Source organism: Chiloscyllium plagiosum, unplaced genomic scaffold (assembly GCF_037043375.1).
Source record: "Chiloscyllium plagiosum isolate Xiang-an unplaced genomic scaffold, Cpla_swu_hap1 HiC_scaffold_32, whole genome shotgun sequence".
In the NCBI taxonomy this organism is placed as follows: Eukaryota; Metazoa; Chordata; class Chondrichthyes; order Orectolobiformes; family Hemiscylliidae; genus Chiloscyllium; species Chiloscyllium plagiosum.
In genome coordinates this window covers 732435-747492 of record NW_028270170.1, presented here as the reverse complement: position 1 = coordinate 747492, position 15058 = coordinate 732435, and the positions used below count along the sequence as shown (strand labels likewise).

The window sequence follows — 15058 nt, the reverse complement described above, 5'->3', positions numbered from 1 at the left end:
GTTAGTCTGGAGCATTGTTTCAGGGTAAAACAACGGTGCAACTTTCAGGGTCTGTAGATTGTGAAGGAGCAAAGATGGCCTTTAATTGAGTTATATGTTCTTCCTATCAGATGTGGGAGTTTACGGAAAGTTTCCATGTTACTGATAATTACATCTGCAATTAATGTGTTTGGTTGTGAATCCTATTGGATTGCATGGATCTGTTAGAGCGGCAGTTAGAGGCAATGAGGAATTTACAAGAGCTAGGGGATGTGATGGATAGCAGTTATAGGAAGGGAGAAAAGCTGCAGAAACAGTCAGGTAGATGAGTTAACTCCAGGAAAGGTAGGAGGGATAGGCAGGTAGTGCAGGAGTCTTCTGTGGCTATCCACATTTTAAACAAGTACGTGGTTTTGGAAAATGTAGGAGATGATGGACTGTCGGAAATGTAGCATGAACAGCCAAGTTTCTGGTATCAAAACAGGTTCTAATGCAATGCGGAGTACATCAGATTCCAAGCGATCAATTGTGATATGGGGACTCTCTAGTCAGAGGCACTGACAGACGTTTCTGAAGCAAGCAGTGAAAAAAAAGATGGGTGTGTTACCTCCCTGGTGCCAGGATCAAGGATGTCTCAGACAGGGTGTAGAATGTTCTCAAAGGGGGAAGGACCAGCAGGGAGTCATTGTACACATTGAACCAATGACATAGGAAGGGAAAAGGATGAGATTCTGAAGGGAGATTATAGAAAGTTTGGCAGGAATTTAAAAAGGAGGTTCTTGAGGGAAGTAGTATCTGGATGCTATGAGCTAGTGAGGGTAGGAATATAGAGCAGATGAATGCATGGATGAGGAGCTGGTGAAGGGGGTGGTTCACATTTTTGGATCAATGGAATCTCTTCTGGGATAGAAGGATGGATTGCAACTGAATTGGAAGGGGACTAATATATAGGCAGGGAGATTTGCTAGGGCTGCTCAGGAGGATTTAAACTAATAAGGTGTGGGGGAGGGGGGGGGGGGGATACCCAGGGAAATGAGGTTAAAAATCACACAACACCAGGTTATAGTCCAACAGGTTTACTTGGAAGCACACTAGCTTTCGGAGCAACGCTCCTTCATCAGGTGATAGTGGAGGGCTCGATCGTAACAGAATTTATAGCAAAATTTGCAGTGTGATGTAACTGAAATTATACATAGAAAAATTGATTGTTAAGCCTTTCATCTGTTAGAATACAGTGGTAGTTTCACTTCTTTCACGTGTAAATCACAAAGCCTTTTTTTTAAAGTTGCATTCTCGGGTTAGCTGTTAACAATGATGATAGCTAGACAATATGTTGAAGGTGTTAGCTCCCTGTGTTCTCTGTGTATGACTTGATGTTTAGATTGATTCTAATCTAAAAAGTGAGATAACAGAGTTTTACATAAATTCATGCAGTTTTTGAGCTCAGAGTTCTACATGAATGTATGCAGTTTTTGAGCAAAGTGCAATGTAACTCTGGAGGTACAAATTCACCCCACAAAATATGTGTGTGCATGTGGGTCTTTGTTCTTGCAGTTACATTGCACTTTGCTCAAAAACTGCATGAATATATGTAAAACTGTTATTTCACTTTTTAGATTGGAATCAATCTAAATATCAGGTCATAGACAGAGAACTTGGTAAAAACAATGACTGCAGATGCTGGAAACCAGACTCTGGATCAGTGATGCTGGAAGAGCATAGCAATTCAGGCAGCATCCGACGAGCAGCAGGGTGCTAACACCTTCAACATATTGTCTAGCTATCACCATTGTTAACAGCTAACCAGAGAATGCAACTTTTAATAAAAAGGTTTTGTGATTTACACATGAAAGAAGTGAAACTATCACTGTATTCTAACAGATGAAAGGCTTAACAATCAATTTTTCTATGTATAATTTCAGTTACATCACACTGCAAATTTTTGCTATAAATTCTGTGTTACGATCGAGCCCTCCACTATCAACTGATGAAGGAGCGTCGCTCCGAAAGCTAGTGTGCTTCCAATTAAACCTGTTGGACTATAACCTGGTGTTGTGTGATTTTTAACTTTGTACACCCCAGTCCAACACCGGCATCTCCAAATCAGGGAAATGAGGAAAGAGATCAATCTGACACTGTTAAAAATCACACAACACCAGGTTATAGTCCAACAGGTTTAATTGGAAGCACACTAGCTTTCAGAGCGACGCTCCTTCATCAGGTGATCGTGGAGGGCTCGATCATAACACAGAATTTATAGCAAAAATTTGCATTGTGATGTAACTGAAATTATACATTGAAAAATTGATTGTCTGTTAAGCCTTTCATCTGTTAGAATACAGTGATAGTTTCACTGCTTTCATTGTAAATCACAAAACCCTTTTTTTAAAAAAAGTTACATTCTCGGGTTAGCTGTTAACAATGGTGATAGCTAGACAATATGATCTCCCACCCCAGTCCAACACCGGCATCTCCGAATCAATCTGACACTGGTACAGTTGGGAAAGGGAGTGAGTCAAACAGTCAGGGCAGGAAGGTACAGAGCAGACAACAAAGTACGACTGATAAATTAAACTGCATTCACTTCCATGCAAGAGGACTAGCAGGGAAGGCAGATGAACTCAGGGCATGGTTAGGAACATGGGACTGGGATATCATAGCAATTAAAGAAACATGGCACAGGGATGGACAGGACTGGCAGCTTAATTTTCCAGAATACAAATGCTAAAGGAAGGATTGAAGAGAGGGCAAGAGAGGACGGGGCGTATTTGATAAGGGATAGTATTACTGCTGTACTTAGGGTGAATATTCCTGGGAATACATCACATGGAACTGAGAAATAAAAAAGGGATGATCACCTTATAGGGCTTGTAGTATAGTCCCCATAATGATCAGCAGAAAATTGAGAAACACATTTGTAAGGGGGTTTCAGATATCTGCAAGAATAAGGTGGTTATGGTAGGGGATTTTAACTTTCCAAACATAGACTGGGACTGCCATAGTGTTAAGGGTTTAGATGGAGAGGAATTTTTTAAGTGTGTACAACAAAATTTTCTGTTTCAGTATGTGGATGTACCTACTAGAGAAGGTGCAAAACTTGACCTACTCTTGGGAACTAAGGCAGGGAACGTGACTTGAGGTCTCAGTGGGGGAGCACTTTGAGGCCAGCGATCTTAATTCTATTAGCTTCAAAATATTGAACAAAAAGGATAGACCAGATCTAAAAGTTGAAATTCTAAATTGGAGAAAGGCTAATTTTGATGGTATGAGGCAAGAACTTTCAAAAGCTGATTAGGGGCAGATATTCGCAAATAAGGGGACAGCTGGAAAATGGGAAGCCTTCAAAAATGAGATAATGAGAGTCCAGAGACAGCACATTCCCGTTAGGGTGAAAGGAAAGGCTGGTAGGTGTAGGGAATGCTTGATGACTAGAGAAATTGAGGTTTTGTTTAAAAAAAAGAAGGAAGCATATGACAAGTTTAGACAGGAGAGACCGAGTGAATCCTGAGAAAAGTATAAAGGCAGTAGGAATATACTTAAGAGGGAAATCAGGAGGGCAAAAAGGACACATGAGATAGCTTTGGCAACAGGGTTAAAGAGAATCCAAAGGGATTTTATAATACATTATGGACAAAAGGATAACTAGAGAGAGAATAAGGCCCCTCAAAGATCAGCAAGGCAGCCTATGTGCGGAGCCGCAGGAGATACTAAACAAGTATTTTGCATCAGTGTTTACTGTGGAAAAAGACAGGGGGGTATAGAATGTGGGGAAATAGATGGTGACATGTTGAAAAATATCCATATAATGGAGGAGGTGCAGCTAGACGTCTTGAAATATTTAAAGTGGATAAATCCCCAGGACCTGATCAGGTGCACCGTCGAACCCTTTGGGAAGCAAGGGAAGTGATTACTGGTCCTCTTGCTGAGATATTTGTATCATCAATAGTCACATGTGAGGTGCTAGAAGACTGGGGAGTGGCTAATATGGCACCACTATTTAAGGAAGGTGGTAAGGAAAAGCCAGGGACCTATGAACTGGTGAGCCTGACGTCAGTGGTGGGCAAGTTGTTGGAGGGAATCCTGAGAGACAGGATTTAGATGTATTTGGAAAGGCGAGGAATGTTTAGGGATAGTCAGCATGGCTTTGTGCACAGGAAATCATGTCTCACAAACTTGATTGAGCTTTTTCAATAAGTAACAAAGAGGATGAATGAGGGCAGAATGGTAGACGTGATATATATGGACTTCAGTAAAGTGTTCAACAAGGTTCCTCATGGGAGACTGTTTAGCAAGGTTAGGTCTCATGGAATACAGGGAGAACTAGCCATTTGGATACAGAACTGGCTCAAAGGTAGAAGACAGAGGTTGGTGGTGGAGGGTTGCTTTTCAGACTGCAGACCTGTGACCAGTGGTGTATCACAAGGATTGGTGCTGGGACCACTGCTTTTTGTCATTTATATAAATGATTTGGATGTGAATGTAGGAGGTATAGTTTGTAAGTTTGCAGATAATACCAATATTGGAGATTAGATTAGATTAGATTACTTACAGTGTGGAAACAGGCCCTTCAGCCCAACAAGTCAATACCTACCTGCCGAAGTGTAACCCACCCAGACCAATTCCATTACATTTACCCCTTCACTTAACACTACGGGCAATTTAGCATGGCCAATTCACCTAAACTGCACATTTTTGGATTGAGAGGAAACCGGAGCACCCGGAGGAAACCCACGCAAACACAGGGAGAATGTGCAAACTCCACACAGAGAGTCGCCTGAGGCAGGAATTGAACCTGGGTCTCTGGCACTGTGAGGCAGCAGTGCTAACCACTGCCACGGTGCCGCCCATAAGTAGTGGACAACAAAGAAAGTTACCTCAGATTACAATGGGATCTTGATCAGATGGGTAATTTGGGCTGAGGAGTGGCAGATGGAATTTAATTTAGATAAATGAGAGGAGCAGCATTTTGGAAAAGTAAATCAGAGCAGGACTTATACACGTAATGGTAAGGCCCTGGAGAGTGTTGCTAAACAAAGAGACCTTGGATTACAGATTCATAGTTCCTCAAAAGTAGAGTCGCAGGTAGATAGGATAGTGAAGAAGGTGCTTGGGGGATATCTGGTCGGCATGGACGAGTTGGATCGAAGGATCTGTTTCCGTGCTGTATATCTCTATGCCTCCATTTTGACCCAGTGACACTGAAGAAGCGGCAATATATTTCCAAATCTGGATGGTGAATGGCTTGGAGGTAAAGTTGCAAATGGTGGTGTTTCCACATATCTGCGGTCCTTGTCTTTTGAATGGTAGAGATTACAAGTTTAGAAGGTGCTGTTAAAGGAATCTTGGTGGATTTCTGCAGGGCATTGTGTAAATGGTACACATTGCTGTTACGAAACATTGATGGTGAAGGGAGGAAACGCTGAAGGTGTTGGACATCATGCCAATAAAGTGTGCTGCTTTGTCCTGAATGGTGTTGAGCTTCTTGAGTGTTGTGTTGGGGCTGCACTCATCTAGGCAAGTGGGAAATATTCGATCATAGTCCTGATTTGTGCCCTGTAGATAATGGACATTTTGGGGAGACAAATGTGTTACTCGTCGCAGTATTCCTAGCCTCTGACCTGCTCTTATAACAACTGTCTTTATGTCATAAACTCAGAGATGTACAGCACGCAAACAGACCCTTCAGTCCAACTAGTCAATGCTGACCAGATATCCTCACCTCATCCAATCCCATTTTCCAGCATTTGACCCATATCCTTCTGAACCCTTCCTATTCATATATCCATCCACTCCACACACGCACCAACCTCTGTGTGGAAAAAGTTGCCTCTTAGATCTCTTTTATATCTTTCCCCTCTCACCCTAAACCTATGCCCTCTAAGTCTGGACTCCCCTAACCAAGGGAAAAGACCATGGCTATTTACTCTATCCATGCCTCTCATGTTTCTATAAACCTCATCCTCTGACACTCCAGAGAAAACAGCCCCTGCCTATTCAGCCTCTCCCTATAGCTCAAATCTTCCAACCCTGGCAACATCCTTGTAAATTTTTCTGAACCCTTTCAGGTTTCACAACATCCTTCCAATAGAAGGGAGACCACACTTGCACACAATATTCCAAAAGTGGCCTAACCAATGTCCTGTACAGTCACAACATGATCTCCCAACACCTATACTCATTACTCTGATCAATAAAGGAAAGCATACCAAACACCTTCTTTACTATCCTATCTACCTGCAACTCCACTTTCAAGAAACAGCACTCCAAGGTCACTTTGTTCAGCAACATTCCTTAAGACCTTACCATTAAGTGTGTAAGCCCTCCTCCAATTTGCCTTTCCAAAGTGAAGCACCTCACATTAATCTAAATTAAATTCCATCTGCCATTCATCAGCCACTGACCCATCTGATCAACCATGTACTGTGATGAGCTCAGTTGAGTTTCTGGTCAATGATAACCCCCAGGCTCTTGATAGTGAAGGATTCAATGATGGTAACACTATTGAATGTCAATGGGCAGCAGTCAGATTATCACTTATTGGTGATGGTCATAGCCTGGCATTTGTGTGGCATAAATGTAACTTACTACTTGTCAGCCTAAACCTGGATATATTCCAGGGGTGTTGTTGCATTTGGACATGGACTGCTTCCGTATCTCATGAATTGCAAATGGTGCTGAACATTGTGCAATCATTGGCGAACGTCCCCACTTTTAAGCTATGATGGAGGGAAGGTCATTGATGAAGCAACTGAAGATGGTTGGGCCTAGGACACTATTGAGGAACTCCTGCAGAGATGTCCTGGAGGTGAGATGACTGACGTCCAACAGCCACAACCGGCTTCCTCTGTGCCGAGAGCTGATCCTTTACGATTCAGATAATAGTGACAAAGTCAGGCTTTTACTTGACTATTCTGCGGGCCAGCCCTCCCAATATTTACTCGAGTCTTCAGGTGAATCTCAATACCTTGGTTGATATTGTCATGATTTGGAGATGCCGGTGTTGGACTGGGGTGTACAAAGTTAAAAATCACACAACACCAGGTTATAAGTCCAACAGGTTTAACAGGTGACAATCACCTGATGAAGGAGCGTCGCTCCGAAAGCTAGTGTGTTTCCAATTAACCTGTTGGACTATAACCTGGTATTGTGTGATTTTTAACTTGGTTGATATTGAGTTGTGTGCCCAGTTTTATTATAGAGTCATAGAGATGTACAGCTTGGAAACAGACCCTTCGGCCCAACCCGTCTATGCCAACCAAATATCCCAACCCAATCTAGTCCCACCTGCCAGCACCCAGCCCATATCCCTCCAAACCCTTCCTATTCATAAACCCATCCAAATGCCTCTTAAATGTTGCAATTGTACCAGCCCCCACCACATCCTCTGGCAGCTCATTCAATACATGTACCACCCTCTGCGTGAAAAGGTTGCCCCTTAGGTCTCTTTTATATCTTTCCTCTCTCACCCTAAACCCATGCCCTCTAGTTCTGGATTCCCCGACCCCAGGGAAAAGACTTTGCCTATTTATCCTATCCATGCCCCTCATAATTTTGTAAACCTCTATAAGGTCACCCCTCAGCCTCCGATGCTCCAGAGAAAACAGACCCTGCCTGTTCAGCCTCTCCCTGCAGCCCTGATCCTCCAACCCTGGCAACATCCTTGTAAATCTTTTCTGAAGCCTTTCAAGTTTCACAACATCTTTCCGATAGGAAGGGGACCAGAATTGCATGCAATACTCCAACAATGGCCTAACCAATGTCATGTACAGCCACAACATGACCTCCCAACTCCTGTACTCAATACTCAGACCAATAAAAGAAAGCATACCAAACGCCTTCTTCACTATCCTATCTACCTGTGACTCCACTTTCAAGGAGCTATGAACCTGCACTCCAAGGTCTCTTTGTTCAGCAACACTCCCTAGGACCTTACTATTCAGTGTATAAGTCCTGCTAAGATTTGCTTTCCCAAAATGCAGCACCTCGCATTTATCTGAATTAAACTCCATCTGCCACTTGTCAGCCCATTGGCCAATCTGGTCAAGATCCTGTTGTAATCTGAGGTAACCCTCTTCGCTGTCCACTACACCTCCAATTTTGGTGTCATCTGCAAACTTACTAACTGGACCTCTTATGCTCACATCCAAATCATTTATGTAAATGACAAAAAGTAGAGGGCCCAGCACCGATCTTTGTGGCACTCCACTGGTCACAGGCCCTCCAATCTGAAAAACAACCCTCCACCACCACCCTCTGTCTTCTACCTTTGAGCCAGTTCTGTATCCAAATGGCTAGTTCTCCTTGTATTCCATGAGATCTAACCTTGCTAATCAGTCTCCCATGGGTAACCTTGTCGAATGCCTTACTGAAGTCCATATATATCACATCTACTGCTCTGCCCTCATCAATCCTCATTGTTACTTCTTCAAAAAACTCAATCAAGTTTGTGAGACATGATTTCCCACGCGCAAAGCCATGTTGACTATCCCGAATCAGCCCTTGCCTTTCCAAATATATGTACATCCTGTCCCTCAGGATTCCCTCCAACAACTTGCCCACCACTGAGGTCAGGCTCATCGGTCTATGGTTCCCTGGCTTGTCTTTACCGCCCTTCTTAAACAGTGGCATCACGTTTCCCAACCTCCAGTCTTCCGGCACTTCACCTGTGACTATCGACGATACAAATTCCTCAGCAAGAGGCCCAGCAATCACTTCTCTAGCGTCCCACAGAGTCCTGGGGATTTATCCACTTTTAACTGTTTCAAAACATCCAGTACTTCTTCCTCTGTAATCTGGACATTTTGCAAGATTGTTTATACATTATACTAATTCTCCCTCTTGATTCTCTCTACCTGTCTGCAAGCTTGGGCACGATTGCTCCCATCATCTCCTTACAGACCTCTCTCATATATCCAGCTCCATGGTGGGTGAGGGATCTGCAATAATCAGATTTTCTTTCTCATCTGTCCCATTAGCCTCTGCTGTAATCCCCCCCAAAGTGGATTCTCTTCCTGCTCCTGCAATATCACCTCAACCTGTCTCAACGATCTATCCTTGGCCCCTTCTATTCCTCATCCATACACTGCATTAACAAAACCCAATTTTGTCTCGCCACCAAAAAAAAAGTGTTTGAGAAACTCAGCAAGTCTGGCTGCATCTGTGGAGAAAGAAACAGAGTTAACATTTCAGGTCCAGTGACCCTGCATCAGAGCTGCTTAAGACTTTTAATGAAAATTCAGTTATTTCCTGTCTTACAACCACCTTCCTCTAGCTCTCCGCTGTCTCCCAACTGTCCTACATCCAGTACTGGGAGAATCGAAATTTCTTCCAACCAAATTCTGGGAAGAAAGAAGTCAAATTTTTGGTGCCCAACAGAAGTGTTACTGTGATTTATAACATTGGCCAGAGATTTCATTCCCTGAAAAACATTCTTGATCCACTTGAGATTTTATGATAATTCAGTTATTTCCAGATCATTTTACTGATACTAACTTTTTATTCCAGATTTAAGTAACTGAATTCCCCAGCTGCTGCAATAGGATTTGAACTCAGTCCCCACATCATTAGTCAGGTCTTGCAGTTACCAATAAGTAACTTATCCATTCCCGTCCCCAGTGTGTCCCAGGTTTGTAATTCATACTGTTCAAGTGCAATATCACAGTCTAATTCACATCATTCCTTAAGTCTGGTAATAGGGTCTGGAACTTGCAATGTGCTTGATTCAGCTTTTTCTCTGCTTTGCTTCTTGATGTTAATGGGCAAACACAGTCATTACTGCAGTTACTGACATCAGCAATGAGCTTGTTAAATGGTGCAATACCCCAGATTAAATACCTAAATTAATGTGAAACAGAAGCTTTGCTCCCTGGAGCTCCACCGTGATATAATCTCCCTCTTCACCCTCACTGTGTAGGAGAAGTCCGTCCTGAGCCATGGTTTTGAAGTTGAATGAGATGGAGTCGAAGAGTGAGCGAGTATTTTCATCCTGGAATTGGTAGCTCAGAGAACTGTTCCCATCGAAAGAGACCATGTCAGAATCTAAAGATTGAACACAAATTTTCAACATGAATCCTCACAAGGTTCAGATATATCAGCCATGGGAACAGCTTGGCAGAATTTTGGGGAGTGGATGGAAGGAAAAAAAAAGTAAGTAGGAGAAAGGAGGCAGGAAGGTAAGAGAAAAAGAAATTACACATGCAGCACAGAGCATTCTCTCAGTAAGGAATAATCGAAACAAAAAAAAAATGGTGAAAGCAAGCAAGCATCATCAGGTTTTGACAGAATGGATACAGAAAGAATGTGGGGATGAGCAGAAGTAGAGGCTGTTGATACAACATAGTCACCAAGAAATGGGAATTCAGAAGCAACTTCCTCGCCCAGAGAGTGGTGAGGAATTAGAATCCCTACAGTTTGGAAACAGGCCCTTCAGCCCAACAATACCACACCAACCCTCCAAAGAACCCACCCAGAACCATTTCCCTACCTATTATCCTAAATTTACCCCTGACAAATGGACCTAACCTACACATCCCTGAACACTATGGGCAATTTAGCACGAACAAATCACCTAACCTGCACATTTTTGGATTGTGAAAGGAAACTGGAGCACCTGAAGGAAACCAAGGAGACACGAGGAGAATGTGCAAACTCCACACAGACAGTTGCCAGAGGCTGGAATCGAACCAGGGTCTGTCGCTGTGAGGCAGTAACATTACCCATTGAGCCACCGTGCCATCTTGTGAATGTGAGAGTTGGACGGTTTTAAGGGAAAACTAGACACGTTCTTGGAGGAAGAAAGTAATTGAGGGTTTAAGTGATCGACTTAGATGAGGAAAGGCAAGGGGATGCACAAGTGGAGGATAAACCTCAGTACCGATTGGGTGGGCCAAATGGCTTCATTCAGTGCCATGTTTCTGATATAATCTGTTGTAATATTGAAGTATAATATAAATTGCTGAAAAAAAGATATTTTATGGAAGAATTTAATCTTGCATTCATCAGGAAAGTTTTTTAAAAATTCATTTTTGTGGGATGTGGGCATTGCTGACTGGGCCAGCATTTATTGCCAGTGTCTAGTTGCTCTTGAGAAGGTGGGGGCGTGCTGCCTTCTTGAACCATTGCAGTCCAACTGCTGTGGATTGACTTACAATGCCATTAGGGAGGGAATTCCAGAACTTTGACCCAGCAACAGTGAAGGAACATGATATATTTCCAAGTCAGGACAGTGAGTAGTTTGTAGCGGAACTTAAAATTAGTGGTGCTGCCAACATCTGATACCCTTGTCCCTCGAGATGAAAATGGTCATCGGATTCAAAAGGTGCTTTCTGAGGAACTTTGGTGAATTTCTGCTGTGCAACATGTAGATAATACATACTGCTGCTACTAAGTTATCGGTGGTGAAGGGAGTGATACTTGTGGATGCAGTGCCAATAAAGCAGGCTGCTTTGTCCTGGATGGTGTCAAGCTTCGAGTGTTGTTGGAGCTGCACTCATCCAAGCAAATTGAGGGGTATTCCATCACACTCCTGACTTGTGCCTTATAGATGGTGGGCAGACTTTGGGAAGTCAGGAGACGAGTTACTCGCCGCAGTATTTCTAGCCTCAACCTGCTCTTGCAGCCACTACTATTCTGAGGAACTCCTGCATCCAGCTGAGTTTCTGATCAATGGCAATTCCCAAGATGTTGATATTGGGGGATTCAGTGATGGTAACAACATTGAATGTCAAGAGGCAGTGGTTAGATTGTCTTTTGTTGGTGATAGTCAAAGCCTGGCATTTGTGTGGCACAAATGCTATTTGCCACTTGTCAGCCCAAGCCTGGATATTGTCCGGATTTTGTTGCGTTTGGACAGTGACTGATTCAGTTTCTGAGCAGTCACCAATGTTGCTGAATATTGTGCAATCACTAGTGAACATCCCCACTTCTGACCTTATGATGGAGGGAAGGTAATTGATGAAGCAGCTAAAGATGGTTGAGCGTGGGATACTATTCTGAGGAACTCCTGCAGAGATGACCTGAAGCTGAGATGACTGACCACAAACAACCACGACCATCCTCCTATATGTCAGGTATGACTAATCACTGGAGTGGTTGCCCCCAATACCCATTGATTTCAGTTTGCTAGGGTTCTGTGATGTCACACTTGGTCAAATGCAGCCTCGATGTCAAGGGCTGTCACTCTCACCTCACCTCCGGAATTCAACTCTTTTGTCCACTTTTGAACCAAGACTGTAATAAGGTCAGAAGCTGACTCACCCTAGCGGAAGCCAAACTGGGCATCACTGAGCAGGTTATTGCTGAGCAAGTGCAGCTTGATAGCACTGTTATTGATACCTTCCATCACTCTACTGATGGTCGACAGTAGACTGATGGTGTGGTAATTGGCCAAGTTGGATTTGTCCTACTTTTTGTGTACAGGACATACCTGGGCAATTTTCCATATTGTCAAGTAGATGCTATGTTGTAACTGTACTGGAACAGCTTGGCTAAGGTAATGGCAAGTTCTGGAGCACACGTCTTCAGTATTATTGCCGGAATGTTGTCAGGGCCTTTAGTCTTTGCAGTATCCAGTGCCTCCAACTGTTTCTTGATATAACGTGGAGTGAATCGAATTGGCTGACAACCGGTATCTGTAATGCTGGGGTCCACCAGAGGAGGCAGAGAAGGAACATCCACTTGGTACTTCTGGCTGAAGACTGCTGCGAAAGCTTCAGCCTTATCTTTTTCACTGATGTGCTGGGCTCTTCATTATTGATGGTGAGGATATTTGTGGAGCCTCCTATTCCACTGTGTTGTTTAGTCATCCACGACCAGTCACGATTGAATGTGGCAGGACTGCAGAGCTTAGATCTGATCCGTTAGTTGTGGGGTCGCTTAGCTCTGTTTATCATTTGCTGCTTATGTTATTTGGCATCCAAGTAGTCCTGTTTGGTGGCTTCGCCAAGTTGATACCTCATCTTCAGATTGCCCGGTGCTGCTCCTGGCATGCCCTAATGCCCTCTCCGTTGCACCAAGATTGATCCTCTGGCTTGATGATGATGGTCGAGTGGGGGATATGCTGGGCCATGAAGTTATGGATTGTGCTGGAGTACAATTTTGCTGCTTTTGATGGCCCATAGCACCTCATGGATGCCTAGTCTCCACTTACTGGATCTGTTCGAAGTCTGTCCTATTTAGCACGGTGGTGGCGCCACACATGGAGGTTATTCTCAATCTGAAGGCAGGACTTTGTCTCCACATGGTGCCTGCTCTTACCAATGCTATCACAGATAGATGCATTTACAGCTGGCAGATTGGTAAGGATGAGGTCAAGTACATTTTTCCTTCTTGTTGGTTACCTCACTCATCTGCTGCAGATCCAGTCTAGCAACTATGTCTTTTAGGACCCGACCAGCTAAATCAGTAGTACTGCTGCCGAGCCACTCTTGGTGGTGGACCCTGAATTGCCCCACCCAGAGTATATTTTGTGCCCTTGCCATGTTGTTCAACATGGAGGCGTACTGATTCGTCAGCTGAGGGAGGACGGTATGTGGTAATCATTAGGAGGTTTCCTTGCCCATTTTTAACCTGAAGTCACAAGACTTCATAGGGTCTGGAGTCAATATTGAGGACTCTCAGAACAACTCCCCCCTGACTGTATATCACTGTTGCCACCACTTCTGCTGGGTCTGTCCTGCCGGTGAGACAGGACATATCCAGGGATGGTGATGGTGGTGTCTGGGAGATTGTAAGATATAATTCCATGAGTATGACTATGTCAGGCTGTTGCTTGACTAGTCTGTGAGACAGCTCTCCCAATTTTGGCACTAATCCCCAAATGTTAGTGAAGAGGACTATGCAGTTTCAACAGGGCTGTTTCTGCTGTTATCTTTTCTGGTGCCGAAGTCAATGCCAGATGATCCATTTGTTTTCATGAGACTTTGCTGCAACTGGTAGAACTTGCTAGGCCATTTCAGAGGGCAATTGAGAGTCAACCATATGTAGGCCAGACGAGGTGAGCTTGGCAGATTTCCTTCCTTGCAGGACATTAGTGAACCAGATTGGTTTTCCAGACAACAATAAAGGTTTCATGGCCAACAGCAAATTCTTAATTCCAAATTTTTTATTAAATTCAAATTCCACCATCTGCCATGACAGGATTCGAACCTGGGTCCCCAGACCATTATCTGGGTCTCTGGATTAATAGTCTAGCAATAATACCACAAGGCCATTGCCTTTCCTAAAGAAGGTTTACAAGAATACTCATGTAGAGGAAATGTATATTTAAATACTGTACTATATGAGAAGATTGAGCAGCTTGATTGACAAGTTGATAGGTAGAGACACTGCCATAGAGAACGCACCCTTTAATGATGATTGACAGTCATAAGAAACATGTCCTTGAGGGAATGACACTTAATCTCATAACCCTCACATATTTCTAAAGTGTCGGTGATATTTTTGCCAGAAGCTGCATGTAAGAATTTCCTCAGTGTCTTAACAGGCTCCATCCTGTGCTTAAATTCACCTTTTACATGGAACAGCCAAAAAGGAAGTCCGCTACTGTCTACCACAAATCAACTTTCTCTGTTCAGTATACAGGAGGATTCCTACAAATTCTCGAAGATCATCTTTACCTTCATAAATAGGGCCTGAGCCACTTTGCTCACTGTGTGAACCTGACAGTGAAATAGGTTAATCAAAGCCTCCCCATTGGATGACAATGACCTCAATCAGGTCATTCCTCACTGTATATAACACATTAATTAATAGAAAGTCTTAATGCTGTCACTATGGCCCTGAAAAGTGGCAGTCTACTTCAGATTACACATGTAGAAGCTACATGTAGTTGCTGATCAGGGTTGGAGGATTTGAGCTACAGGGAGAGGCTGAATAGGCTGGGGCTGTTTTCCCTGGAGCATCAGAGGCTGAGGGGTGACCTTATAGAGGTTTACAAAATTATGAAGGGGATGGATAGGATAAATAGACAAAGTCTTTTCCCTGAGGTCGGGGAGTCCAGAACTAGACAGCATAGGTTTAGGGTGAGAGGGGAAAGATATAAAAGAGATCTAAGGGGCAACTTTTTCACGCAGAGGGTGGT

At 43.5% G+C, this 15058-nt stretch overlaps 1 protein-coding gene across 5 annotated transcripts in view; it reads right to left on the bottom strand.

The window, feature by feature from the left end:
• The window catches only part of cntnap1 (contactin associated protein 1), a 91855-nt gene that overhangs the window by 63335 nt on the left and 13462 nt on the right, over nucleotides 1-15058 (bottom strand). For all 5 annotated transcript variants that reach the window (XM_087977687.1, XM_087977688.1, XM_087977689.1 and 2 more), the window contains one exon: nucleotides 9814-10017. In XM_087977687.1, coding sequence (XP_087833813.1) covers nucleotides 9814-10017 — 204 coding nt within the window. The remainder of the gene's footprint in view (nucleotides 1-9813; nucleotides 10018-15058) is intronic.